Source organism: Bos mutus, chromosome 15, assembly GCF_027580195.1.
Source record: "Bos mutus isolate GX-2022 chromosome 15, NWIPB_WYAK_1.1, whole genome shotgun sequence".
Taxonomy (NCBI): domain Eukaryota; kingdom Metazoa; phylum Chordata; class Mammalia; order Artiodactyla; family Bovidae; genus Bos; species Bos mutus.
The window spans coordinates 30,038,089-30,064,401 of NC_091631.1; the positions used below are offsets into that span (position 1 = coordinate 30,038,089).

Sequence of the window (26,313 nt, forward strand, 5' to 3'; positions counted from 1 at the left end):
AGGAGACCAGATGGGGTGAAGCTGAAAGTCAGGGAGCGGGAGAGGTTCAACAGGGTGACATGCTGCCAAGCCGTCAGGCAAGGTGGGAACAGGGAGATTGTGCTGGGCTGGGCCACGTGCTCAACTGAGCCAGACAAGAACCCTGCCAGTGACAGGGTGGGGCCAGAAGCCAGATGGCCTGGGCAGGTGGTGAGTGGCGGTGAAGACAGAGCGTAGTCAGTCCTCTGGAGACCTTTGGCTGTGAAGGGATGCAGAGAGGACGTGTGGTTGCTCCAAAGGGGTGTGAGGTCAAGGGAGAGTACAATTTTTTCTTATTATGGAATATTTTAAACACACAATGCTTGGGAGAATAATACAATGAGCTGGTCATATACCCATCACCCAAATATAACGGTCATTAAGATTTAGACATATTTAGTTCATCGATCCCTCCTTTTTATTTTCATTTTCTTTTCTTGAAATATTTTGAATTGTGGTAAAATATGCATAATATAAAAGTGACCATCTTAATTATTTTTAAATAGAGAGTTCAGTGGTGTTAAGTACATTTGCAGGGATGTGCAACCATTTTCCAGAACATTTTTCATTTTGCAAAACTGAAACTTATACCCATTAAACAACTCCCTCTCCCTCTAGCCCCAGGCAACCACTATTCTGTTTTCTGTCTCTATGAATCTGACTATCCTAAGTATCTCATATGAGTGGAATCATATAGTATTTGTCTTTTTGTGATTCTCATTTCATTCAACGTAATGTTCTCAATTTTAATCCAGGCCATGTCATAACATATGTCAGAATTTCCTTCCTTTTTGAGGATAAATAATATTCTATTGTATATAAACCATTTTGTTTATCAGTTCATCCCTTGATGTACACTTTGGTTGCTTCACCTTTTTATGAATAATGATGCTGTGAACATGGATGTACAAATTTAAGATCCTGATTTCAGTTTTTTAGATACATACCCTGAAGGGGAATTGCTGGATCACATGATAATTTAATCTTTAATTTTGAGGAACCATGTACTATTTTCCACAGCAGCCACACAATTTTACATTCCCATTGACGGTGTACCAGAGGTCCAGTTTCTCTACATCCTCACCAACACTTATTTTCTGTTTTTTTCTTTTTTTAATAGTGGCCATTTCAATGAATGTGAGGTGGTATCTCCCTGTGGTTTTGATTTGTGTGCCCTGATGATCAGTGATGTCGAACATCTTTTCACGTGTTCGTCAGCCATTTGTACATCTTCTTTAGAGAAATGTCTATTCAAGGTCTTTGCCCATTTAAAAATCAGGGTGTTTATTTTGTGGTTGAGCTGTAGGGCTTCTTTGTATATTCTGGATACCAACCCCTTATCAGACATAGGATTCGCAAATATTTTCTCCCATTTTGTAGGCTCTTTTGCTGAAGTATTTTAATGCAAATCTCAGAAATGACGTCATTTCATCAAAGGTGGATATTTTTAAGGTCCTGGATGACATGAGACAGTGCAGCCCAGAGCCAGCTTGGAACTGTGTGTGTGTGAGTCTGTGTGAGGGTGTGTTGAGGACCTTGGGAGCGCAGTGTGTGACTGACACTGCCCGTGGGCCTCACCCTGAGTGAGGACCAAAGGGATAGTTTCACTGTGTGTGGCCCTGTGACACTCAGTGGTGTGTGACACTGTGGATACCATGTAATGATTGTGTGTCACTGAGTGTGTGGGACATGCCATGTGACGGCAGCGATCGTGTCCTCCCTGTTGTCACCCTGAGCCAATGAGTCTGACACACAGAGTGGATGCTGCATGGGATGAGAGGGGTCACGGGTGTGTTGTGAGTGATGGGGGTGTGTGATTGTGTGGGATCAGCCCCAGCCTCGGCTGCTGACCATCAGACAGAGGACAGACATCACAGAGTGGGCGAGCAGGAGCACTCAGTGGGGACAGAAATGGTGTCTGGGCCCAAGTATGAGCTGGCGTGAGGCCTCCTCCTTTCACTGAGCTCCCCAGGAAGGCTTCCTGGAGGCAGGGTGGGAGCGCGGTACTGGGGTGCTGCAGGTACCCGGTAAGAGCAAGGGCTATGGTATCTGGCTCTGACATGTAGCAGGTCATTTCATCTCTTAGGCCTCAATTCTCTCAAGAATAAAATGGGGCCGGTGGGAGGATTATGTGAAATGGTGCTTTTAAAAGAACACAGTGCCTGGCACTGAGTGAATGCTCAGTGGTCCCCTGGGGAGACCATCTCTTGCATCCCAGTGTGTCCAGGCACCTGGTGTGATGTGAGCACCAGTGGGTGTGCAGAGGGGCTGAAGGGAATGAATGCTGTGTTTGATGTTCACAGCCCTCCACTTTCCCTCTCCCATCCCTTCTGTCCTCTGCTCAGCGTCGTCAGGACCTCCCCATCCCATATTGCTCCCACACCCTCCTCTCCGTGGCTCCTGCCATCCTTACCCGCTGTCAGCCTCCAGCCCAGGCTCCTGCAGCCTCATTCAATTAGGCCGATGCAATTTGCTCAAGAAAAAATGCCATAATGTGGTTATCACACCAGTGGGGGATCTGGCCAGGGTTGCGGGGAGGCAGTGGGGCTGGTGGGTAGAAGACCCACACTCACAGCTGAGGGCTCAGGTCTGGAAGGGCCTTTCCCTTGGAACCCCACCCACTCCCTTGGGCTCCATTTCGGAGCCCACAGAGTCCAGAGCTTGGATCTCCCCAGCTCCAGGTACAGAGATCTTGAGACAGAAGCTTGCAATGATTAGGTTTATTGTGTCCATGGAGGGTCTCTGGTTCTCTCTCTGTCTCAGTCTCCCCATCGGACAAGGAGAGTTGTCATTGGTGGGGGTGGAGGTGGGGGCAGGGGTGGTCTCTGATCCTCTGGCTGGCCTAGTTCATCTCTGCATCCCTGATCTGGTCAGTCCCTCTCATGGCTTCCGTAGGGCCTTCTCTTGGACTTTGGAGAAGGCAGGGTAGAGGGTGGGTGAAGGGGAAAGAACCCCAGGGGGAGTTTGGTGGGAGTGGGAGTCCTCAGAGCTTTATCTCTGTCCAGAGCCAGAGATCCTCTAGTTCCAGGCTGCACACCTGGAGTGGGAGCAGGAAGAAAGGAGCTTCTGTTTCTGGTCACCTGCAGGGCCACAGCTTCTAACCTCACAGGTTGAACTTTACTCACACAGGGTTCCAACAGCACTGAAACCCAGCTTACACTCGCCCCTGCCCCCCGCCAACCCTTGTCCCTCAGGCTGCATTTGCCCAGAGGGTTGGGCTCACTTCTTTGTAGCTTGCACAGAAGTGCCCTAGCCCCCTGGCTGGGAGCCACTTAGGCAGGACCGCAAGATTCCTCTTGAGTCTTCTCAGTGGCTCTGGGAGAAGTCACCATTTCAGAAAACTGAGCCCAGGGAGATGAAAGGCTTGTCCAGTGCCACACAGATGACGTGTGGCAGGGAAGACTTGTGAGCCCAGGTCTGCCAGAGGTGATGGAAGAGGTGATGGGGTGCTCAGGGCAGGGCAGATGAATCAAACCCCCCACAGGCACAGATGCCAGCACTCAGCCATAAACTCAGTCATTCGTTCAGAGGCAAAACCAGCCGCCGATGCACTCACAGTTCCACAGACAATTACACACTTGCTGTGTACACCCAGACCCACGTAGACATCACCAACCCACATCACACCCACACAGGCCCCCGCATGCACAGATGGCTCACGCACAGACATGGCCTCAGGGGTGTGCTCACACTCCCAGAGTCCCAGACTTACATGCTTTCACACAGACATCCTCCTAATGACCTGAGGGTCATATTCTGCTGTGGTCACATGATGGTCCATAGGGACATGCATTATGGACAGCTAAGGGACAGGCCACACGTGTGCTCAGGTCACCAGCTGAAGGGGAGGAGCTCCCCATAAAGTGGGGGGAAAAGTCAGGTGGGATGATTGTATTTGGAATTTTGCAGTCAGAAAAGTTAATGCAAAAGCAATTCTAGCGTTCATTTCCAAGACAAAATTGAGAAGGTCTGGAGGAGGGCATGGCAGCCCGCTCCAGTATCTTGTGCGGAGAATATCATGGGCAGAGGAGCCTGGCGGCCACAGTCCATGAGGTCTCAAAGAGTCAGACATGACTGAGCGACTAACACACACACTGGTGAGGTTGGGGGACAGTCTCATCTTTTTAGGGTTTTGGGGCCTCTAAAGGAACTGCACAGATAGATTCTCACAGGCACAGCAATAGCACGAGATCTCCTGAGCTCATGTGTTTACATGGCCCTGAGCTGTGTGTGTGTGTGTGTGTGTGTGTGTGTGTGTACACATGCGCTTAGTGGCTCCCGGATTCTTGGGATATAAGGAGGGAAAGTAGGAGAAGTTCCAGAGACTCCGGATGTTTGTTCTGTGGCTTCCTGGGCCCTCCAAAGGCAAATACTTTTGGATGCCAGCCTGCCTGCCTGGGCAGGGTGGGTGGGGTGGTGGGTTGTGTGAGGAGCCTGCCTCTGGAGCCCCACAGACAGGGGGACCCTGCATAACGATGCAGTGTGACCGAGGCCCATGGCCAGCTTCCCGTGGACTCGGGGGCCCATCACCTCCCCTCTCTGGGGCTCGGTTCCCCCATCTGAAAAATGGAGGCAGAGAGGAGGTGAGACTGGATGGGCCTTCCCCTCGAGACTGAAATCAAGAGACATTCCAGGCCCAGGGTGCAAAAGAGAAAACCAAAGCTGGTGGGGAGATGCTGGGGTCAGGGGAGGGTGTGGGAGCCCAGAGCCTGCAGCGTCTCCCCACCAACGACCCCTTCCCTGGAGAAGGGCAGTGCCTCAGAGCTTTACTCAGGGAGTGGAGGGGGAGGGAGGCCCAGCCCGAGCTGATCTGCCAAGGGGAGCAGAGGAGGCAAGGTGGGGCTGAGACTCCCCTGAACCCTGAAGGACTGGATGGGGAGCCAGAGAGCACAGCAGGGGTGGGGCACCAGAGCAGACCTGGGCTGGACCTGGAAGGACAGGAGGGGAGAAGTGAGGAAATGGAAATGGAGGAGCCAGGGCCTGGAGGTGGGAGGATGATGGGGTAGTCGGGAGAAGGTTGGAGAGTTGGGAAGAGGCTGGAGTGTGCCTGGACTCGGGCATCAGTAAGAATAGCAGTGGCCTCGTCTGGGGTGCTTCACAAACAGTTCCAACAAGTCCCAGAGCTCAGAGCCTATTCTGGGGCCCCGGGAGCCATGGCAGGTGTGTGTGTGGGGGGGGTGGCTCAGAAAGGGCCCCGCTCTGGGGAACAAAATCATTGGAAGCTCAGAGGCAGGGGCATGCCTGAGATGAACCCTGCCCAGAAGATTTCTCATTCCAACCCCCAATACAGTGGGACTATTTTTAGGAACAATGAGATGCTCACACATTCCTGCAGGGGCAGGGAGAAGGAAGGGGGGCCGGGAGCCAGTGCAGAGGGAAAGGGTGGACCCTGCCCCTCCCTCCAATTCGGGCTTCGTCCTCAGGGCCAGCGAGGTTTGAGGACCCTGGCCAGCCCTGCCTCCCTGGCCCCAGCCCCAAGGTCCCCTCCTGGCTCTTCTTTTGTTCCTCAGCTTCTGAATCGGTCCTTATCTCTGTCCCAGTCTCTTTCTCATACTCACCCTCCCTCCCAACCCCTAGTCCATGCGCCGGGAATTGGGGAACAGCTGAGATGGACCAGACCCTGAAGACAGAGCCAAATACAGTCATGGGACCCAGCAGTGAGGCTGTGGGAGAGACGCATGCCAGAGAAGAACAGACTGAGAGAGAGAGACAGACGTGGAGAATCCAGGAAGGCCGGGAGGGAAACAGAGTTCAGGTCAGAGCCGGGAAAGTCCCCTCTGCGGCCTGCTGTCGGCCTTGCTCTGGAGGGGACGCCCTGCCCGGCCAGCCCCCTTCACCCCCAGCAGCCCCTCCCCAGGCCGGCCCTTCCTCCCTGCCCTCTGCAGGCCCACACTAACCCTGTGCCAGGCCAGTGCCATCCGTTACTGACTTCCCAATGTGGGCACCATGTCTGGCACAGGGAGAGACCAGAGGCCCTGTCCCTGACTTGGAGGAAGGCACCCAGCCCCTCCCCACATCTGAGAGGGTCTCAATCCATCCACCAGCCAAGATGGAACCTGAGGGGCCTCTAAGACGACAGTGCTCAGCAGGGAGGGAGCCTAGTGTGTCCCGAAGGCCTGTGGCCGGAGCAAAGCCTCCTGACTCCAGGTGCTCGCATGCTTAATTGCTCAGTCGTGTCCAGCTCTTTGTGACTCTATGGACTGTAGCCCGCTAGGCTCCTCTGTCGATAGGATTCTCCAGGAGAGAATATTGGAGTGGATTGCCATGCCCCGCTCCAGGGGATCTTCCTGACCCAGGGATCAAACCCGTGTCTCTTAAGTCTCCTGCATTGGTAGGTGGGTTCTTTACCGCTAGTGCCACTTGGGAAGCCTGACTCTGGGTGAGAACTGGGCAAGTCCTTTCCTGCCTCTCCTGGTCTTAGCCTCCCCTAGTCAAGCTGGGGACTAGGTTCCATAGGCCTGAGGCCCTTGTAGACTCTGGTCCTGTGTGAATTCTCAGGAGGGCTGAGAGGAGCACAAATGACCCACCCAGGAGGGCTGCCTGGAGGAGGTAAACTCACTTATGAAAGAAGGTGATAATGTTAGTGCTCCAGGGGAAGGGCCCTCCTGACATACCATCTATCCCCTGCCCTCTCTGCACGGGGAGGTGATCCTGAGGCAGAAGGACCCCTCAGCCTGCAGAGATGTCTTGGAAATGTTGCTAAAGTCCTCTGTACAAGGCATTCTCCTTCCTTAGGCTCCTCTAAGACAGTAACTGTGCTAGACTTGGAAGACTTTGAGAGGACTTAGCTGTCTTCCTGGGCCAGGGGTCTCCAGAAATCATTAGGTCCACCCCTCTTGCTTGGTAATGGCATATACCCTTCACAGCCCAACAGCCCTGGGCACTTGGGAGTCTAGCTGATCATTTGATAGCTCAGTGAATACCTCCTGACAGCCGTGATGGGGGCTGCATGATACTGGGGTCCCGAGGAGGAAGAGGATAAAACCTCTGCCCTCTAAGAGCCCCCGGTCTGATGGGGGAGCCAGGTGGACTGTAGTGGGAACTCTGCACGCCACGCCATTATGGGGAGCACAGGATGTAAGAGCCCTGGGTGGGAGACTCAGACTGGCCTGAGGGAGGGAGCAAAGACAAAATGTTCCTGGAGGGAGGCCCAGAGAAGGGAGGCCAGTCGCTCATTTATTCAATCATTCATGGGTCCAATTGTTCCTTCGACTGTTGTTTCCTGAGAGACATTAATTCGTCTCTGACGCTGGTCCCAGCGGGTCACACAGCTCCATCCTTCTCTCCTGCTTGGGCCACTGTGTCTGCCTCTCAGAGGCTCCTGGACTTGCTTTGTTCAGCCCCCAACCCACCCTGAAGGGAGAGGGTGAGGCTGAGAAGGGTTCAAAGACATTAAGGGTCATGGGACCCAGACCTGAAGGCCAACCGGGTTCACCCAGTCCTTTGTTGGGGCACAGACTCCCTGGCAGGGCCCTGTCCTTGCCTACACACCACTGGGGGCAGGCAGCGCACCTCCTCGGTCCCAGGCTTCTCTTTAGTGGTATGACTGACTCATGGCCGGCTCCTTGGGACTCCCAGGCCATGCCCCACCTTGCCCGCACGGGGCCTTGGCCAGGAGTCAAGAACAGTAGAGGCATCAGGTGTTGGGGATAGCAGTGATGAGGGGCTGCTGCTGGTGTGCTTGGGAGGAAGGCTGTGACGTTGAGGAGAACGTGAGCAATGGGGGTGGAGGTCGCTGTCGGCTCTACCATGAGAATGAGGCAGAGGGGCATGGGCGGCATGCCTAGGCATGAGCCTATCCTGAGCCCCCACCCCCCACCACAGGCCATCTTTTGCCTCCCCCACTTGGCTCTGGCCTCCCTCCCTCTGCCCACTCTGCTGTTCCCTCATCCCATCCTTTCCTCACCCCAGACCCTGTGCTAGGGGCTGAGGGGGCCAGAGAGTCAAGAACACAGAGAGCTGACTGGCCATACGATTCCTACCTGGCTGAGATTGGCTTGGAATGGGTGAGGGGCTCGGGAGGGGCTGGTTATGAATGTCGGAGGCAAGGAGCCCACAGGAGGGGCTGAGCTCGTCAGGGAGGTGGGGAGATGTGGTGGGGGGTCTCCAGGACCGGGCTCAGGTGTACTCTACAGTGCACGTGTCTCCAGTGTGGCTCGGAGGCTGGAGACGCGGCCCTGTTGGAGTAACAACTGAAGCCAGAGTCTGCGAAGGGCAGGTGAGGGGCGGAGAAGGGGTTGGTGGGGAGAGAGGGGTACCCAGAGGAGGGAGGAAGGAGCAAGAGAGGGGGGAGAGGGCAGGCCCTTCCTTTAGGCCTGGGCCCCTGAACTCTGAGGGGCCCCTTCCACACACCCTGGTCTCTTGTCACTCCCTGCCCCACCTCACTCTCCTTCCAGGACCTCTGCCTCTCCCTGCCTGGGGACCTTCTCTGAGGAGTCCCTCTCATATGTGTAAGTGGCATGGACTTGCCAGAAGATGGGTCATTCTTACCTGAGCAAGGCCCCTCCTTTCTGATCCATAGTCTCCTCACCTATGAAACAGGATGGTCAATACAAGCACCTCCATGGGAGGACTAGAGAGAGAGTGTGTGTTGCTGGGTCTCCAAGTGTGGTCCCTGGGCCAGTAGCTGAGAGTGTGTTGGAAATGCAAACTCTTAGCCTCATCCCAGACCTACTGCATCAGAAACTCTGGGGGTAGGGCCAGCAACCTGGATGCTAACAAGCCCTACAGGGGTTCTGGTGCACAGGTTTGAGAACCACTGATGAATGCCCCTAGCACACAGTAGGTGCTTTTTCTTCCCTGCAGAAGTAGGACTCTGACATGTGAACTTGTCCAACTGAGGCCTGGGCCTCTCTCCTGCCACTTCCTCAGATCAGGTCTCCCAGGGATCACCAAGCCTCTTTCTTCTATTTTCTTGACCCCGGTCCAGCTCAGCTTTGTTGAGGGGAGGTCTGGGGTTGCAAGATCTTAGCACTCCTGGGCAGCTGTCCTCTGTGTGTTTAAGGTGCCAGATCCATTCAAGGCAGCTCCTTGGGTACACAGCAGGTCTGGGTGGGCAGGAGGGAAGAGGGGAGGAAGGGCCGCCCCTCCTGCTTCCTGGCTATCTCCTGACTCTGTGGGGTGAGCCATGCTGCAAGGGCTATGAGAGTCACAGAGTAAGTTCCGGGCGCTCGGGCTTGGCTGGGGTCTGAGGCCCAGTCCCCAGGGGCTTCTCTGGCCTGAGCCCCCAGGAAGCCTTTGGGGGAGCTCTGCCACTCCTGCTGGTGGAGCAGATGGGCTTGCAAGTGCCAGGCGCACGCTGGGTGCAGAGACAGATGGGCTCCTTTGTCCCTGAAGGCCCTGTTCTCTGGGAAGAGGAGAATATGTGTGTGATGCCCACCAGAACAGGAGGCAGGAAGTGGAAGAATAGATGGCATCTGCCCTGGCACCCCTGGTTTCTCCCATCATGACCACCTTGCTGGGTACCCTTATTCTGGGGGTGCCAATCTTGGGTCAGACACTTTCACCACAAGTTCTCAAGAAGACCACCTGGAGAGTTAGGGAAGGAGTGGGCAGGAGAGACAGGAGTTGGGGGGCAGGGAGCAGGAGTGTACAAAAGAGAAAGGGCAGAAGCCATCTGAGAGGAGAGAGGATTGGAGATGGGAAAGACATTGAGACTCAGAGGTGAGACACGAGAGCAGCCTGTGACAGACATGGACCGAGGGAGGCATGGCAAGAGGGAGAGACCCACTCGGAGAGATCGGGGAGACAGCCTGAGAGAGACACAGGTCCAGAGGGAAGGAAAGAGGAATAGAGTGAGAGGGGCTCCAAGGTCCTTGGAAGTCCCCATTTTAGAGAAAGGGACACCAAAGCCCAGAGAAAGAGGAGGTTCCCCAACCCCAGGCCACCCAGGGGACCTAGCTCAGGCAGAGGTGGATAAATCAGCATGTATAAATCAGTCGCAGTAACACAGCTTGCCTTAGGAGGTACCTTGCCATTGGGTTTGGTGTTATTGCCTTCTTTTAGGTCACTCTGGGGGCACAAGGAGGCTTCCCTCTGGAGACCAAGGGGTAGGCTGTAGGTTCCCAGCAGTAGGGAAAGCAATAGATGGTTGATGGAGGTCGCGAGAGACAATGAGACTCACAGAGACAAGACAGGAGAGCAGCATGTGACACTGACCTTGACCTTCAAGAAGGCCATCAGTGCCTCTGCTGGTGGCTCCAGAAAGGATAAAACCAAGGTCTCTGGCTTCATATAATCCATTAATGAGTTAGAAGTCATTTTGTCCAGACTCTCTTCCTACCCAAATGAGTGTAGAAAGGCTGATCCAGTCCCACTGCTGGTTCCAGAGGAGACCGATTGCTCCAAACAGGCTCCATTTTTTTGGTACCTGGGGTACTTTCTAGAGTGTGTGGGGAGTGGCACCATCTACAGTGCTGAGTGGACCTACCTCCAACCACAGGGCTACAGATAGGGAGCTGGGGAAAGTATGAAGGCTCCATCCATCCATCTATCCATCCTTCTACCCATCTACCCATCCACTCATCCATTCATCTATCCATTCACGTGTCCATTCAGTTCAGTTCAGTTCAGTTCAGTCGCTCAATCATGTCTGACTCTTTGCAACCCCATAGAGTGCAGCATGCTAGGTTTCCCTGTCCATCACCAACTCCCAGAGTTTACTCAAACTCATGTCCATTGAGTCGGTGATGCCATCCAACCATCTCATCCTCTGTCATCCCCTTCTCCTCCTGCTTTCAATCTTTCCCAGGATCAGAATCTTTTCCAATGAGTCAGTTCTTCGCATCAGGTGGCCAAAGTATGGGAGTTTCAACTTCAGCATCAGTCCTTCCAGTGAATATTCAGGACTGATTTCCTTTACGATTGACTGGTTGGATCTCCTTGCAGTCCAAGGGACTCTCAAGAGTCTTCTCCAACACCACAGTTCAAAAGCATCAATTCTTCGGCACTCAGCCTTCTTCACAGTCCAACTCTCACATCCATACATGACTACTGGAAAAACCATAGTTTTGACTAGATGGACCTTGGTTGGCAAAGTAATGTCTCTGGTTTTTAATATGCTGTCTAGGTTGGTCATAGCTTTTCTTCCAAGGAGCAAGCATCTTTTCATTTCATGGCTGCAGTCACCATCTGCAGTGATTTTGGAGCCCAAGAAAATACAGTCTGTCACTGTTTCCATTGTTTCTCCATCTATTTGCCATGGAGTGATGGGACCAGATGCCATGATCTTAGTTTTTTGAATGTTGAGTTTTAAGTCAACTTTTTCACTCTCCTCTTTCACTTTCATCCAGAGGCTCTTTAGTTCCTCTTCACTTTCTGCCATAAGGGTGGTGTCATCTGCATATCTGAGGTTATTGATATTTCTCCCGGCAATATTGATTCCAGCTTGTGCTTCATCCAGCCCGCCATTTCGCATGATGTACTCTGCATATAAGTTAAACAAGCAGGGTGACAATATGCAGCCTTGACATATCCATTCACCCATTCTCATTGAATTAAAACACAAAATGGTAGAACTATGTGTTGTTAGCTGGAAGGACCCATTTTTAGTAGTGAGGAAACAAACTCAGAAGAGGAAAGAGCCTACTAAGGCCACACAGAATTTCCATAGTCAATCTGGGACACACTGGAAACAGCTGCTCTTCACTATACCCCACAGATTCTCCTCTGGAGTCTGGGAAATTGCTGGTTGTCATGCTGATATTTACACTGATGTTTGTTCACAAAAGCTGCAAGGGCAGGAAATGTGACCTCTTTCACCCCACCCTTAGCTTGGCTGAGTGTGTTTGAGTGTGTTTATTTTTGCATGTGTGTACATGCTTAAGTGTATGTTTATGTGTGCTTTGTATATTGCATGCATGTGTGCTCAGTCCTGTCCAACTCTTTTTGACCCCATGAACTAAATAATGCCTGCCAGGCTCCTCTGTCCATGAAATTTTCCAGGCAAGAATATTGGAGTGGGTGGCCATTTCTATAGGGTTGCATTTTTATCCATGTGTGTGAGTTTGTGTGCTGGTGTGTACATGGGAATATGTGTATGTGTGACATGTGTAGATGTGCGTGAGAGCAGGTATGGCTCTGTCTGTACTTTTCCTCTCCTCAGCTGTTTAAGATTTCTGGGGTTTAAAACTCTTTGACTTGAGCCTCAGTACCATTGACTCTTCTCCCTTCACTGGGGCAGCCACTCTGACCTCTGAGCCTCACCTCATGGTCTGTGGAATGTGAACTATTTCCTCCCTGAGTTGATGCAGAAGGTGAAATTGCTTTGGGCTCTTGGCAAGATTCAAGAAGGCAACATGAGAGCAAATCTTGAAGGCCAAGTGTGAAGTGGCGCTTCCCAGCTGTGTTTCCTACACTCAACACCCGCCATCTTGGGGCAGGCAGGGCAGGGCCAGGAGGTGGGTGGACAGAAGGATATCAGGCAGAGGCCACCCAGGGGTTCATCGCCGTGCTTCCATCCCGCCCACTGGGCCCCCTCTCTGCCGCTCCAACTGTCTTTAAGTTTCCTTACCAATTCCCTTCTTGTGCCATTATCTTGCCCTTAGCCTGAGGAGTCACAGAAAACTGACCAATCCAAGCAAAGGCCAGACAGGTATCCACCAATCTCAGTAAAGGACAGGTCAGGGCATTCCCCAATCCGAGTAAAGGGCAGGTCGAAGAGCCACCAATCAGAACAAAGGACAGACTATTCTCTCTAAGGACCCTGGGGAGGGAGCTGGGGGTCAGTCCAGAGGAGGAACAAGACAGAGGCTGGAGATCCAGAGAGGTGGGTTCTGGACCCTCTGTCCTGACTGGCTGGCTGACCACAGATGGGGCATTGCTTTTTTTTTTGAGCCTCAGTTTCCTCATCTGTCAAATGGGGAGACTTAGCTGTCCTAAGCCTGTGGCTTTGAGACAAGTCTCCCTGGACATCAGAACTCACTCTGTCACCTTGGCCCCTCTTCTCCAACTTCCACACCACACACACAAACTCCATTAGAGGGCAGGGCCCCCAACTTAGCTTATCCTTCCCCACTGCCTCCAGGCAGGAACAGACCTAAACCAGCACTACCTTCTGGGGCCAAGCCCTTGGAACCACTGTCTGAGGAGCCTGGGTTGGCAGACTTTTTTTCAGGATTATCTGGGACATCAGCTCTTCCTCACCTCTTTAGTCTGCAGAATTGACCTAGAAAGGCCACAGTGGCTAACATGTTGCTGAACCCTGGACCTGTGAGTCCATTAGGAAGTATCTGCACCTGTGTGAACCTATATGTGTACCTGGAAGGTGTCTGAGGGCAGGCTGGGATGTTTCTGTGAGAATATGAGGGTCTGTGACTGGGTAGCCAGGTATGTGTGGTGCTGAGAGTGTGTGAGCTGTGATGAGGAGAGCCTCAGGATCAAAGGACAGTTGATCCAATTTGGGGAATTTATTGTGGAGTCAGCAGCTCCTGGTGTCCTAGGATGGAGACACATCTTCATGACCAAAATGTGTCTTCACTTGAGCAGTGGAAGGGATCAAAGGGAGGTTGGGGGTTGGAGAAAACAATGCCATTTGAAGAGAAAGCCCACCACTGCTCCCTCAACCTGGAACACAGGACTGGGTGGGAATGGGAGTCAGGGTAGGGAAGGAAACTGAAGCCAAGAAGATGCAAGGTGAAATCTGGAGCCAAAGCCCAGACCACAGGCTTCATCTGGACCCCAGTGCAGGACTCCTCTCTGTAACCTCTCTGAAAAATGGGCATCTAGCCAATTTTTGCAAACCCCCAAGTATGGGGAGCTCAGTTCCTCACCTCTCTTCTAGTGGCCTCTGCCTATGAGCGAGAAGCAGGGACCTTTCTTGTCTTGGTTCTACCTGGAAGAAGATCTTTCACTCCCCTGGGCCAAAGTCAGCCTCCTGTGAAATCCTGGGAGTCTCCAGGCTGTCTCTGGGGCCACAGAGTCCAGTCGCCCTGCCCAGGAAAGCCTGAGATATTGGAGTCAAATACTGAAACTCCTGGATCTGTTCTGCTGCAGGCAAGGCATCTCCAGGTTCTCCATGCAGGACTTGCTTTCTTATTCTCTCTTTACATACGTCACTTCCTCTGAATGAGTCTCTTCTTGTCCTTACCTGGGACATAGTGCACTGGGGATGATCTAGTCAGCCCATGGACATGGAGCAATTCTCATCTTCCCTAGTTAGGGTAACAGATCTTTATTAATATGCCCTGCAATCTCATCATTTTAATATATTACCTGCCACATTTATGCTGTGGGCTCATACTGAGATTATGGCCCAATAAGAGCCTCAAGCTCACGTCGCTTACAGGAATGGGGGCCACGCCATGTGTCTTCTATCCTACAATTAATCACTTGGCTCTATGAACACAGACTGAGCCATCCACAAGGAAGACATCAGAAAAAACTTGCAGGGGCTAGCGGGGAGGGCCTGGCTGAGTGGATGGTATGAGTCACAGTCCTGCTTTGGCCCTGGATCCTCTGTTCTGTTACCTTTCTCTTTGATCCCCATGGTTTGGGCCAAGTTAATAGAGCAAGAAGCAGGGACCTTTCTTGTCTTGGTTCCGGCTCTCCAAGGACGAGGCCTGTTCCTGGGACAGGAAGGCTGTGAGGCAGTCAAGGCTGATTTCTCCTTCCCCTTCTGTCTCACCAGGGGCTGGCCTCACTGTGTTTCTTGACTCTTGTGGGCTCATGTACCTCGTGGACTCTCGCTACTCCCAGCCCCTCACTAGGCTAAAAAATGAGACTATGCGAGACCACCTCCCTCCTTGGGAAACTGAGTGGGACCCAGATTCAGCAGATGTTTCGCTGAGCACCTATGTGTGTGGGCACTCAGTTTGATTTCATCACCATATCAGCCTGTAGGGGGAGATAGCCTTAGTTGCCCCCAGTTTACAGATAGAAGACTGAGGCTCAGTGACTTGACCAAGATTCACACTGCTTATAAATAGAGGAGCTAGAATTCAAATTTGGAACTTTTTGTTTACTTGTTTTGTTTTATGTTAATAAGGAAGCTTGTACTTTCCCTGCTATGCCTGAGTTGTCCTTGGCTGAAGGACAAGAGACCTAGGGTCTAGACAAGACTTGACCTCTTGACTTACTGTGAGTTCTTTGCTAAGTCCCTGACCCTTCTCTAAGCCCCAGACCCCTCATTGTAAGATGAAGGGACTTGGACATTTTAAGGCCTTAAGACTGGTTGGGGAAATAAAAATAGATTGGTTGGGGGGCGGAAAAAAGACTGATTGGATTCTGAGTTCCTAAGATCCTGGGACTCAAGTGTCTGCTAGCCTTAGGCCCCAGTTTAAGCTGAGAGTTTGTATTCCCAGCCCCCTGGGGAGGGGCGCTGTCCTGGCCTGCCTGGCAGAGAGGCCCTCACTGCCCTTTCCTCTCTTCCAGGATGCTTTGCTGAGCCTGGGCTCCGTCATCGACATTGCAGGCTTGCAACAGGCTGTCAAGGAGGCCCTGTCGGCTGTGCTTCCCAAAGTGGTACGTGCCTTGCCCCATACTTTCCTGCCCCTTAAGCCTTTGCTCCACTCCTCTTAAACAGGGTTGAGAAAGAAAGAAGAAGCAGGGTCTTTGCCCAGAGGACTCTCATGGGGAAGTGAAGGGTTTGGGTGAGTGTTTAAGAGGAGGAGGAGGAGGAGGACTAAAACTAAGCCCCAGTGAATGAACTGATATAGGAATTCTGGAATGTCTGGGACAGAAGGGGCATTAGAGTGTAATTGGAAAGATCATGTCGCAGATTATGGAATGGATTCACTTAGGATAATAACCTAATGGGTTCACTAGGTAGGACCTAGTGAGTCACGTGAGATTTGGAATACGTATAGCAGGAAGGATTGAGTAGACATGCAGAAGAACTTCCTTGGCACCAGCCGTGTGCTGGAATGGGGCTTGGCCTTGATGAATAGATCTGTGCTGAGTTCAGGTGTCCTGTCTAGTCAGGAGCCTGGATAAGATGTCCTCTAGAAGCCTCTAGAAGCCTTTAAGCTTCTCTCTGACCCATCCCAACACCATAGATGAGGTTGCACACCGGGAACAGGTGCAGGGTGGCTGCTTGGGCCCCTGGTCACGGGGTCAGCATGGTTTCCTGGGCCTGGAGTGCCTGGATGAGGAGACTGTACTCCTCTTCAGTTGCCCCAGGCCGCTCCTCAACTCAGCTCCAGTGGTCACTATGCATCCCTTATGCAGTAGGATGGATGAACTGGCTCTCAAGACACAAAGCAGAAGTGTATCAGTTGTGCCAGATAGCAGGGAGCAGGGGACTGTCAGTCTGGGGAGGGGGGGCTCTGACACCATAAGAGGCAGGCGAGACTTACCAGAAGAGGAGATGCCTAGACTGAGTCCCCATAGCCTGGGGTGTTCCCTCCTGTACCCTGGACACCAGCCACCAGCAGAGCCCACTGTGTCTGAATCTGCTGGATGAATGATCCACCCAAGGCCCAGAGAGGGAGGACACTTCCCCCAAGGTCACACAGCATGACAGGAACAAATGGGGCTTGGCACCTAAGCATCCCCATTCGCTTTCCTCAGCTCTGTCTTTTCAAAACCTCCTGGAAGTTCAGAGCCCAGGAGGAAGACTAATGAGTGAGCTTTATTGAGTGTGAAATTGGTAGGAAGTGGGTGGTGTGTTAGCTCCCAAAATAAGTCCTCCCGGAGATGGGATTGAGGCAACATCTGGCCTGGGGTGGAGAAACATCTGGAAAAGAAGAGGCAGGGAGGTTGGCAGGTCAGCATCCACGAGGCTGCCCTGGGAGTGGGGAGGAGGAGGGTCTTCACAGGCAGGATCCTGGTGATGCCAGCATAGATGCCTTTGTACGGATTAATTGTATCCCCAAAGCAGGGTACCGGGAAGACAGCTCCGGTCCAGGTGACTAATCTCTGGGACAGTGGGAAATGTCTGTCTTGGTCCACCCCAAAGACCTGCATGAGCTAAGGAAGCCCTGACTTTGGGGAGGGAACCCTGTCTTGACTGCATGGAGGAGCTCAGCTCTCCAAAGAGGGGTGGGGAGACGGCAGGCCTGCTCTGCCTCTAGGGAGGGGTGGGGAGATGCCAGGGAGGGGAGCTGCTGGCACCTGGCTCCCTCATCAGCACCCATTGTGGCAGGCAGCCGCAAATGCAGATGGGACTGATGTGTCTGAAATGATTCCTCCTTCTCTCCAGTAAACTCAGCTAATTTTAACCCAGAGGGCTGCGAGTGAGGGGGTGGAGGCAGATGGACACCCGGAAGTGAAGTGAGGATCTCGTGCCTGCCTGCTCCCCACTCTCGGATTGCCCACCCCTCTCTCTGCCAGGACAGGACTCTGGGTACTAGGTAGCATCTTAACCTCTTTGGGGGTCAAATCCTACAGGCCCCTCCCAGGCTGCATAAAGGGTTGGTTGACAGGAAGAGGCTGAATGTAGATGAGGCATGAGGGCCTCCTTCCCACTGATTTCTTCATCCCCAAACTTCCCTACTAGACCCTCCCCCGGGAGGACAAAGGGGCCTGGGTCTTCCTGTGTCTGCCCCGCTCACTCTCCTCAGGCCCTGTCATTTCTGGCCCATGCCACTTCTGAGCTTGGCTCAGGTTCTCTGGAGGCAGGACTGGGGCATCTCCTGGGGGTTGGGAGAAGGTGGGGGCTGGCTGGGGACAGCCAAGGGCAACAAGAGTGTGTGACTTTTGTGGGTTGTGGACTCTCACAGCTGTGAAAGCCAATGGCTTCTGAGAAGGACTCCATGCTTACTTACTTTAACATGGAGCTTCAGTGTCACCTCCTCCAGAAGCCCTCCCTGATACAGTCAGCAGAGAGGAGAGCTCTCCATTCTCCCACTGAGAAAACAACACCTCTCAGGATACTGAGCCAGGCACGTGGGTACCCCCTCGATGAGGTGTAGGCTCTGCTGAGCACCCGGGTCTCCCTCATCACATGCAACTCCAGCAGTGGAGACGCTCTGCAGACAGGTTGGCTGTGGGTCTCTAAGAGTGGCCAGTCCTGCTTGGAAGGAATGTGGATTTTCTCTTGTGGGTCAGTGAGGGCAACTGCTTCTGCCAAGATGTGGTCTGTAACTGAAACCAAGACTTCTCTGGGGGGTAGTTCCTGACAGTCCAGTGGCTGGGGCTCTGTGCTTTCACTGCCGAGGGTGTGGGTTCAGTCCCTGGTCAGGGAACTAAAATCCTACACGCTGAGTGGCATGCCCCTACACCCCCAAAAAAGGACGGCTCTGGGTCCTTGGAGGGAGGATTGACAAGCTGCAGACTTGATATGCTTCAAACAGAGCTTTGATCTCACTCCAGGGAATGGTCATTCCAAAATACAAATCAGCTCCTGTGTCACAGGGCTCACCAGCTCCTCCCTCCCCAGTAGTAGTCCCTCTCCTCAACAAAATCCTCCCCAAGCTCCCTTCCCACTCAGCACCGCTGATCCCAAACCCACCTCCTGTGCCCCCTCCCTGGCCCCACCACTGTCGGTTCCATCAATGCTTTGGACTCTGTACACCTACCTACCTATTATTAATACTTGGCCCAGAAGCCATTCTCACCCACTTCCTTTCGTTGTTCAGTTGCTCATTCGTGTCCGACTCTTTTGTGACCCCATGGACTGCAGCACACCAGGATTCCCTGTCCTCTACCATCTCCATCTCCAACCCACTGCCTGAATATGTCTAATTCCCACGTCAGTTACAACTTTAAAGTCACTCCCTCCAAGAAGTCCTCCTGGCTTGGCTCACAGTGTGTGATTTCTTGGTTGTGTATCTGAGGTAGGTGGGAAGATTCCAGGGTGTTCAGAGCCTCTTCTGCAGTATGGCCCTGAGTGGACGCTCAGTTATTGTTTGTTGAGGCTGCAGTCTCTGCAGGGAAATATCTCAGGGTTGTAGGGTATTGGCGGGTTGTGGTCTGTTCCTTCAGCCCATCAGACCCTCCCCAGGAGAGAGTGAAGTGCTGAGATCACAAGGGAGTTTTCCTACCCTGGCTGCACTTAGAATCACCTGGGGAGTAATGACGGACAAACAGATGCCCACGACCTTGGCACCCAGACCTGTGTCAGACTGGAAGTGGGTGGTGGGAGGGCCTTTCCTCTGGATCTCATGAGTGCCTTCTGTTCTAGGAGACGGTCTACACCTACCTGCTGGATGGGGAATCCCGGCTGGTGTGTGAGGAGCCCCCCCACGAGCTGCCCCAGGAGGGGAAAGTGCGGTGAGCTGCTCTCCACCCATTGCCCTCTCACATGGTCAAGGGAGACCACAAGATCTGGTCTCACCCTCCCCATCTGACCTTGACCTCAGCCTCCCTGCCAGCTGGGGTTCCCTGGCCAGCTCACCGACTGCAGTATAGAGGGGAGAAGCACTGTCTTCTGTTGTGTTTGGGGAGTGGATGACACAGGGAAAGTGCCAACTGCTAGATTTCCTCCTGGAGAGCTATTCTAAACCACTGCAGCCTCCTTAGCTTGAGTCTCAAAAGGTCAGGGCTACAGTTGGTCAGCTAGAACCCCAGTAGGTTACGAGAACTGCCTGCAGGTTCTCACAGAATCACAGAACTCGGAGTCATAGAATGTCGGACCTCATGGTGTCAACTCTGAGAACGGGGAGATCACAGACCACGTCCCGCTGTGGGTTCTGGAGCCCAGCTGCTTGGGTTCAAACCCCAGCTCCAGTTTACTATCCAGGGCAAGGGACTCAGCCTCTCTGTGCCCCAGTTTTCTTGCTTGTAAACTGGCGATAATAATAGTGCTCATCTTATAGTACTATTATGGGAGGATTCTTGGAAGGATTAAATGCTTAACACATGTAATGCCCTTAAAACTGTATCCATAATGAGTGCTAAATGTCTGTTTTTATTTTCATTATGGTAGAACACTGGAATCACTGACTTCAGGAACACGGGCTCAGTGCCCTCTTGTCCCTTGACACCTCTGAGCCTATTGAATTTAGCCTCCCTGTTTTCCAGATGAGTAGACATCGTGAGACGTGTCCAATGCCACATACTTGGTGTGAGGCACAGCCAGGTCTGGGACACGGTATCCTAGCTTCTGGCTGTCCAGGGGAGAGAGAAGGGAAATAGAGCTTGTCTAATGAGAAAATGTGGATGGGCAGGAACTCTGGTCCAGAGGAGGACAGGCCAAGGAGGATATGAGCACTGCCTTCTGGGTGGTGCAGAGGCGTCATGGACCCAGGGAGCACTGGGTCGGGAGCTATAAGGGGAGTGGACACCAGTGGGGGGTGTTACCTGGAGGCAGCGCTCCGCTCCAACAGGTCAACTAGTCAGGGATGTGGCTTTTTCAGGTAGTAGCTGAGGTTGGCAAGACACCTGTCACAGAGGCCATGGAAAGAGCTGCTTTTGGGGGATGCCAGAGGTCCTAATACTGGGGGTGCTGGTGGTCCTGAGACCACCTCCCCCGGCACGTGGAATCCTGGCTTCTTTGATGCTGTTCTATCCTCTGGCACTTCCCCATGGAAGGGGATGGTGCCTCTCCAATAGCTCTGAGCCTTCCCACCTCCTTTTCTCCCATTTGATTTTCCCACAGGGTGGGCAGGTAGGTGACACTGTCCCCTTTAGCGTCGTTTGACAACTTCTCCTCTCGAGGACTGTGTGGACTAAGGCAGCCATGCTCTTCTCTGGCTTCTAGTGTCCCATCTGTAAGATGGCAGGATAGGCTTGGGAGGTCTTCAGAATCTTAAGGGAAAAAATGCTATAATGTCCCCTCTTCTCCTCTGAGCCTGTACCCCTACCCCTAATCCTCAAGAACTTTATTTAATGTGAGGTTATCCAATCCAGTAAGTTTCCTCAAGGCAGCCTGGGAAGGCTCTCCTGAGAGAGGGATGCTGGATCGTAGACTCAGACAGCAAGAGGGGAGCATCCTTCAGGGTCTGCACTGCTCCTTCTGAGCCTGTGTAAGCTGGAGTGGGGCGGGGGGGCTGCAGTCCAGGCATCTTTGAGGGGCTCAGATCCTCTGCAGCATCAGAAGCCCTTTCAGTAGCCCCACCTCCGGCCACTTCAGATTCAGTAATGCCTTTGGAAAAGGTACTAAAAAAAAAAAAGCAATTAAAAGTAAATGTTCCAATGCAGTTAGCCCAGAGTTGAGTGGAGGGGGGAAGACTGCTGGGACACGAGGCTCAGAAATCCTAGGAGGCCGAGGAGACAAGGCTGGTGAGGCTGGTGGGGCGTCCCACCAGCAAGTATAGGGATGAAGGTTCAGGCCAGTCCCCTCTTTTGAAATCTGTGCTCTGCCCACTCAACCACTCACTGTGTAGTGGTGAGCCCACCTCCTCGGCTTGGACTGAGAGACAGAGGTTTTTGGAAGAGGCAAGGGCAAGGGCACTCAAATGGGAATCAGACAGGCCTGGATTCTAGCCCTGCCCCATCCCTGCCTCAATGGGGCCCCTTCCAAACCTGTTTTCTCACCTACAGAATGAAGATAACAGTGGGCCCTGCCTATGGGCTTACTGAGATCATAGATGCCAGGGCTTAGCCTAGGGCCAGCACACAGTAGGAGGTTAATGATTGCTGATTGCCCCCCACCCCCAAGTCCCAACGTATTTACTCATTGGGTGACTTTGAGAAAATTACTTCCCTTCTACCTTCCCTTCTGAAGGTGCCCTCTGTGGCTCTCTGAAGGGCCCTCTGGTGCGCCGTCGGGAGACCAGGCACCAGCCCCAGCCCAAGGTGGAGCCTGAGTGCTGGCCATGCCCAGTGGAGGGGGTGTTCCTCCAGGAAACCATGGAGGGCCGGCAGGGCTGGCAAACAGCAGCAGGTGTGAAGTGAAGACGGATCATAAAGACAGATAAGGGCCCAGAGTGGTGTGGGGAGGCAGGGTGGAGATGGGCCAGGGGGGAGTGAGGCGGCCCCACCAGCTACCCAGCCCTTCCCGTGATGCCCTGCACCCCTCCGCGGGCTCACAGATGCCGTTTCATCCCCTCGTGCGTCCTGGGCTCCCTGCCTCCTTGTGCTTGCCGTGCTGTCTCCTCCCCCGTGAAGTCCTTCCATGTACCATCTCCACCCTGACCAGCCCATTTCCCTTCTCTGCCAGGGCCCAGCCTGAGGGCTGCTAGGAAGCCTACTCCATAGACCCCCAGCACTAAGGAGGATTCAGTTTTCAAAAAAAGGTGTCTGGGCCTTGGAAGCCTCCCTAGGGGCTGGGTCTGTCCACGAGAAGAACCCTGGGCTGGGAGCCAGGACAGCATGGCTGCCGTCACAAGCTCTTGCTGTCTCCCCGGGCCTCAGTCCATGCTTCTGCGCGCTGATAAGCTGGGGCACTGTGACGTCTGAGGGCTGCCGCTCGGAATCCTGAGGCTGCAGGGGGGGTGCTTCAGGGCTGGGGAGGGAGAATCCTGGAGGGCTGCCTGGGTGAGAGGCTTCCTGGAAGCCTTCTCCTCTCTCTTCTCTGTGCCCCGCCTCTATCTCAATCAGCCTATTTCAGTCCTCTCCTCATTGTGTCTCCTGCCATCTTAAAGCCTCTGATTACTCCCTGCTGAGTACAGTGAAAGCCTTTCTGACTAAAGCGGAGACACCGCCCACCCCAGTCCCAGCTGGCTGTCTCCCTCTGCCACCATCTGGGGGGGCCCAGGGGCCCAACCCTGAGAGACATTTCTTCCTCAGAGTTGACTGGGTCCCCACTCACTGCAGACTCCGTCTGTCCCTCTGATTGATCTCAAGGGACACAGAGAACAGTCTGTTCCATCTCTGTGGAGTCTCACTTTCTGGGGGAGGGAGAGGGAGACAGAAAGGAGGGTTGGGGTCTTGGCCTGAATCATAATTTGTCTCCAAGAGGGATGAAAGATGAGAGTGAAGATGAGGCCCCTGGAGGTGGGGGGCTCTGTCAGGGGAGGGCGGCCTGACCTAAGAAGGGGCTCAGAGGAGTGGAAGAGGGCCTGGTGCTCTTTCCAGGCCATTGACCCCACTGACAGAGAGCCTTTTCCTCTACCCTCCGCTAAGCAAATAGTTGTTAAAGGGACGGAACCGTCATAAAGTCCACGCCCGTTCCTCTCCTGACTCTGTGTCCATCTGTCTTTATCTTCACTGGGGCAGCCCATGACCACCCAGGCACCAGGGCTGAGTCATTAGCCTTCAATCTGGACAGCTGGCCCTGGGGCTGTGGCGTTCCCTCCCCTCCAACATCATCCTGGTTGGAGGAGGCAGTCAGGAGGGGAGAGGAGGCAGGGTTGGGGTGCTGAGTTGAGGGGACGTCATAGGGGATGGGGGGCTTCCCCGGTGGCTCAGCGGTAAAGAATCCGCCTGCAATGCAAGAGCCGCAGTAGACACGGGTTGGATCCCTGGGTCAGAAAAATCCCCTGGAGGAGGGCACGGCAACCCACTGCAGTATTCTTGCCTGGAGAATCCCATGGGTAGAGGAGGCTGGCTGGCTATAATCCATAGGGTCTCAGAGAGTCGGACATGACTGAGTGACTTAGCAGGCAGGCAAGCAGGCAGACATGAGGAGGGGATGTGAGCAGTAGATGAAGCCCCAGCCCTGACTGGGTGGAGGAGACACAGCCTTGGAGTCCCCTACCCACTTTCAGCATCTTTGAAACCTCTAGGGGGTCAGCAGTTCTGGAAAGGGTGAGGCAGCAGAAAAGGGCTCATAGCAGGGTGGGTTGAGGTGGGCATGGCCTGGCACAGCCCTGCCCAGGGCTCTGGGATGTGGCCGGCCAGGAGAGGGTGGGTTACAGAGCAAAGTTCCAAGGTGTGGGGGGGGACTCCTGAGGGTGGAATATCCTTGGAAGGCCCAGTGCCTGGTGGAAGATCTGGACCCAGTCAAGGCTGACCTGCCCCAGCGCAGCCTCCCTTTTGCTGTTCCAGGGACCTCTGAGACTGCAGGCCCTCACCGAGACCCAGTTTCTGTCTCTCAGATTCTCCCTCTCTAGTGAGAGTTTTACTCAGCAGCCAGCATGATCAGCCTGAAATTGAACCTGACCTTCACGTTGTCCTGTTCAAGTCTCTGGGCTCCCAATGTCCTCAGGATCAAGCCTAGTTTCTCAGGGTTGTGACTCTCTGCAGCCACCAGGCCGGTGGACACACATTCTTTCTTTCCTCTGAGCCTTTGCCATGCAGTTCTCTCCACCTGCACTTCCTTTCCTGTCTGCCTTGATAACGTCTGTGTGTCCTCTAAGCCTCAACTCAGGCATCTCCTCCTCCAGGAAGCCTTCTCCTTCTCTGATCCCACTTCTGTCCTGCACCTGGGTCAGCGGGGGCCTGCTCTTCCTTCCTTTGTCAGGGCTCCTATCTCTGCTCTCAGGCCTGAGTCTGTACTTCATTTGCTGGACGACACCATGACTCCTCTTCTTCTCTTGGTGCTCGGTACCAAACTTGACCCAGAGGGACTCTGTGAAATAAACAAATACTCTGTGGAATGGCTTTAAGCAGAATGTCCCCATAGTTAGGACATCTGCCCTGACTCTGGCTGGATTTAAGGGACCTGACAGGAGGCAGGAGGCGAGGAGAGAGGCTGCTGCAGGTCTAGGGGAGAGGTGTCTATTTGAGCTGGGCAGTGGCTTGGGAATGGAGAGCAGGGGAGAGCCGTGGGGATGCAGGGGCAGTGAATCACCCATTGGATGCGGAGGTGAGAAGAGGGAGACATCCAGGACAGTTTGAGGATAAGCTGCAGGGGACCTGGTGGATGGTTGTGCTACTTCCGGGGAAGCGGTGGAGAGAATAAGTTCCAATCAGGACTGGGGGGATGTCTGACTATTTCAGGGGCACCCAGGGCAGGCCTTCAGCCGGACTTTGAGTCCTGGAGCTTAAGAGATTGGGGGCTGGAGAGTCATGAGACCATGAGCACAGAAGGGGAGTCTTGTGCAGAAGAGAAGAAAAGCTCGGGGCAATTCCTTCATCAGGGTCCTGGCTTGAGGGCAGGGTGGGGAGGTAGGAGGAGAGAAGCCAGGGCAGCCCACAGTCTGGGGGTTGGGAAGAGAGGAGTCAGGGGTCCTTGAGATGAAGCGGCAGCGCTTACTGACCAGCAGTGCAGGGACCAGCGCCACCTGGTGGCTGACCGATAACTAGCTTACCTGAGGCCAAGTGATTGGGTGGGGTCCGCTACAAGGGGTCTGGCTGAGGGTCAACAAGGCCAATTCCTGTTTCCACGAAGCCCCAGCCTTTATCAACTTAGTCACTTGGAAACGTGGCTGCCATTGCCTCCTGCCACCCTAGATCCCTGTTCCTTCCTGGGGTGACTGGCACAGTTGGACAGCTCAAAACTGGAATCAGGCCCTCCAGAAACCTAAAGTCCAGGTGTGAGGGCTGGAAGGTGGGAGACACCAGCGGTCATCGTAGAATGTGAACCAAGGAACCAGGAGTGAATGGGTTGGATTCAGAATGTTGCATAACCCTGATTGAGGCATTCAGTCTCTTTGGTCCTTAATTTCTCTAGCTGCTGTGACCTGATCTGAGGACTCGCAGACTACCCCTCTCGTTTCCTCACCTGACCTTTGCTGGGCTCCCATGAGTGACTCCACATGCACACATCAGAGTCCCAGCCCTGCAATCGTCTCTTCTCTCCAGGCCAGGCAGTTCCTACAAACACAATTAAGTGGAGGCAGCATGAGGGATGAAGAACCCAGGACAATTAATCATCAGGGAGTGACATTTGGTGAAAACTCAGGCGCTTTATTAAGCAGGAAGAGCCAGAGGCTGGGGGGTGGGGGTGGGAATGTGTGGTGAAGGCAGAGAGAAGCTCGTTCTTCCTACCACAGGCTACCCGGTCTCAGTTCCCACCCCTGCCCCCATCACACCGATGCCCTATGCCTCCTTGACATTCACATCAGTCCCCATTGGAGCCTCAGTCCCCTCCGGTCTTTAGGAAGACTCAAGCGTGCTGGTTAGCAGTATGGGCTCTGGTGCCAAATGCCTGGGTTCGAGTCCAGGCTCTACCTCTTGCTAGCTGTGGGACTTTGGACAAGTTACTTAACCTCTCAGCACACTAGTTTCTCCACCTGAAAAATGGAAAATACAATGGTATTTAATCTATGGGATCATTGGGAATTCATCTATGTAGGTTGACTGGACTTCGTGGGCACATCAGTTCAGTTCAGTTGCTCAGTCATGTCCGACTCTTGGCAACCCCATGCAGTGCAGCATGCCAGGCCTTCCTGTCCATCACCAACCCCCAGAGTTTACTCAAACTCATGTCCATCGAGTTGGTGATGCCATCCAACCATCTCATCCTCTGTCGTCCCTTTCTCCTCCTGCCCTCAATCTTTCCCAGCATCAGGGTCTTTTCCAATGAGTCAGCTCTTCGCATCAGGTGGCCAAAGTATTGGAGTTTCAGCTTCAACATCAGTCCTTCCAATAAACACCCAGGACTGATCTCCTTTAGGATGGACTGGTTGGATCTCCTTGCAGTCCAAGGGA

General features: G+C 53.5%; 1 protein-coding gene across 3 annotated transcripts in view; it reads left to right on the forward strand.

The window, feature by feature from the left end:
- PDE2A (phosphodiesterase 2A) overlaps nucleotides 1-26,313 on the forward strand; it is a 68,780-nt gene that overhangs the window by 17,762 nt on the left and 24,705 nt on the right. For 2 of the 3 annotated variants that reach the window (XM_070383789.1, XM_070383790.1), the window contains 2 exons: nucleotides 15,388-15,477; nucleotides 19,079-19,167. In XM_070383789.1, the coding sequence (XP_070239890.1) occupies nucleotides 15,388-15,477; nucleotides 19,079-19,167 (179 nt within the window). Of the gene's footprint in view, nucleotides 1-5,595; nucleotides 5,774-15,387; nucleotides 15,478-19,078; nucleotides 19,168-26,313 lie in introns of all 3 variants that reach the window. The other variant, XM_070383788.1, reaches the window with a different exon arrangement.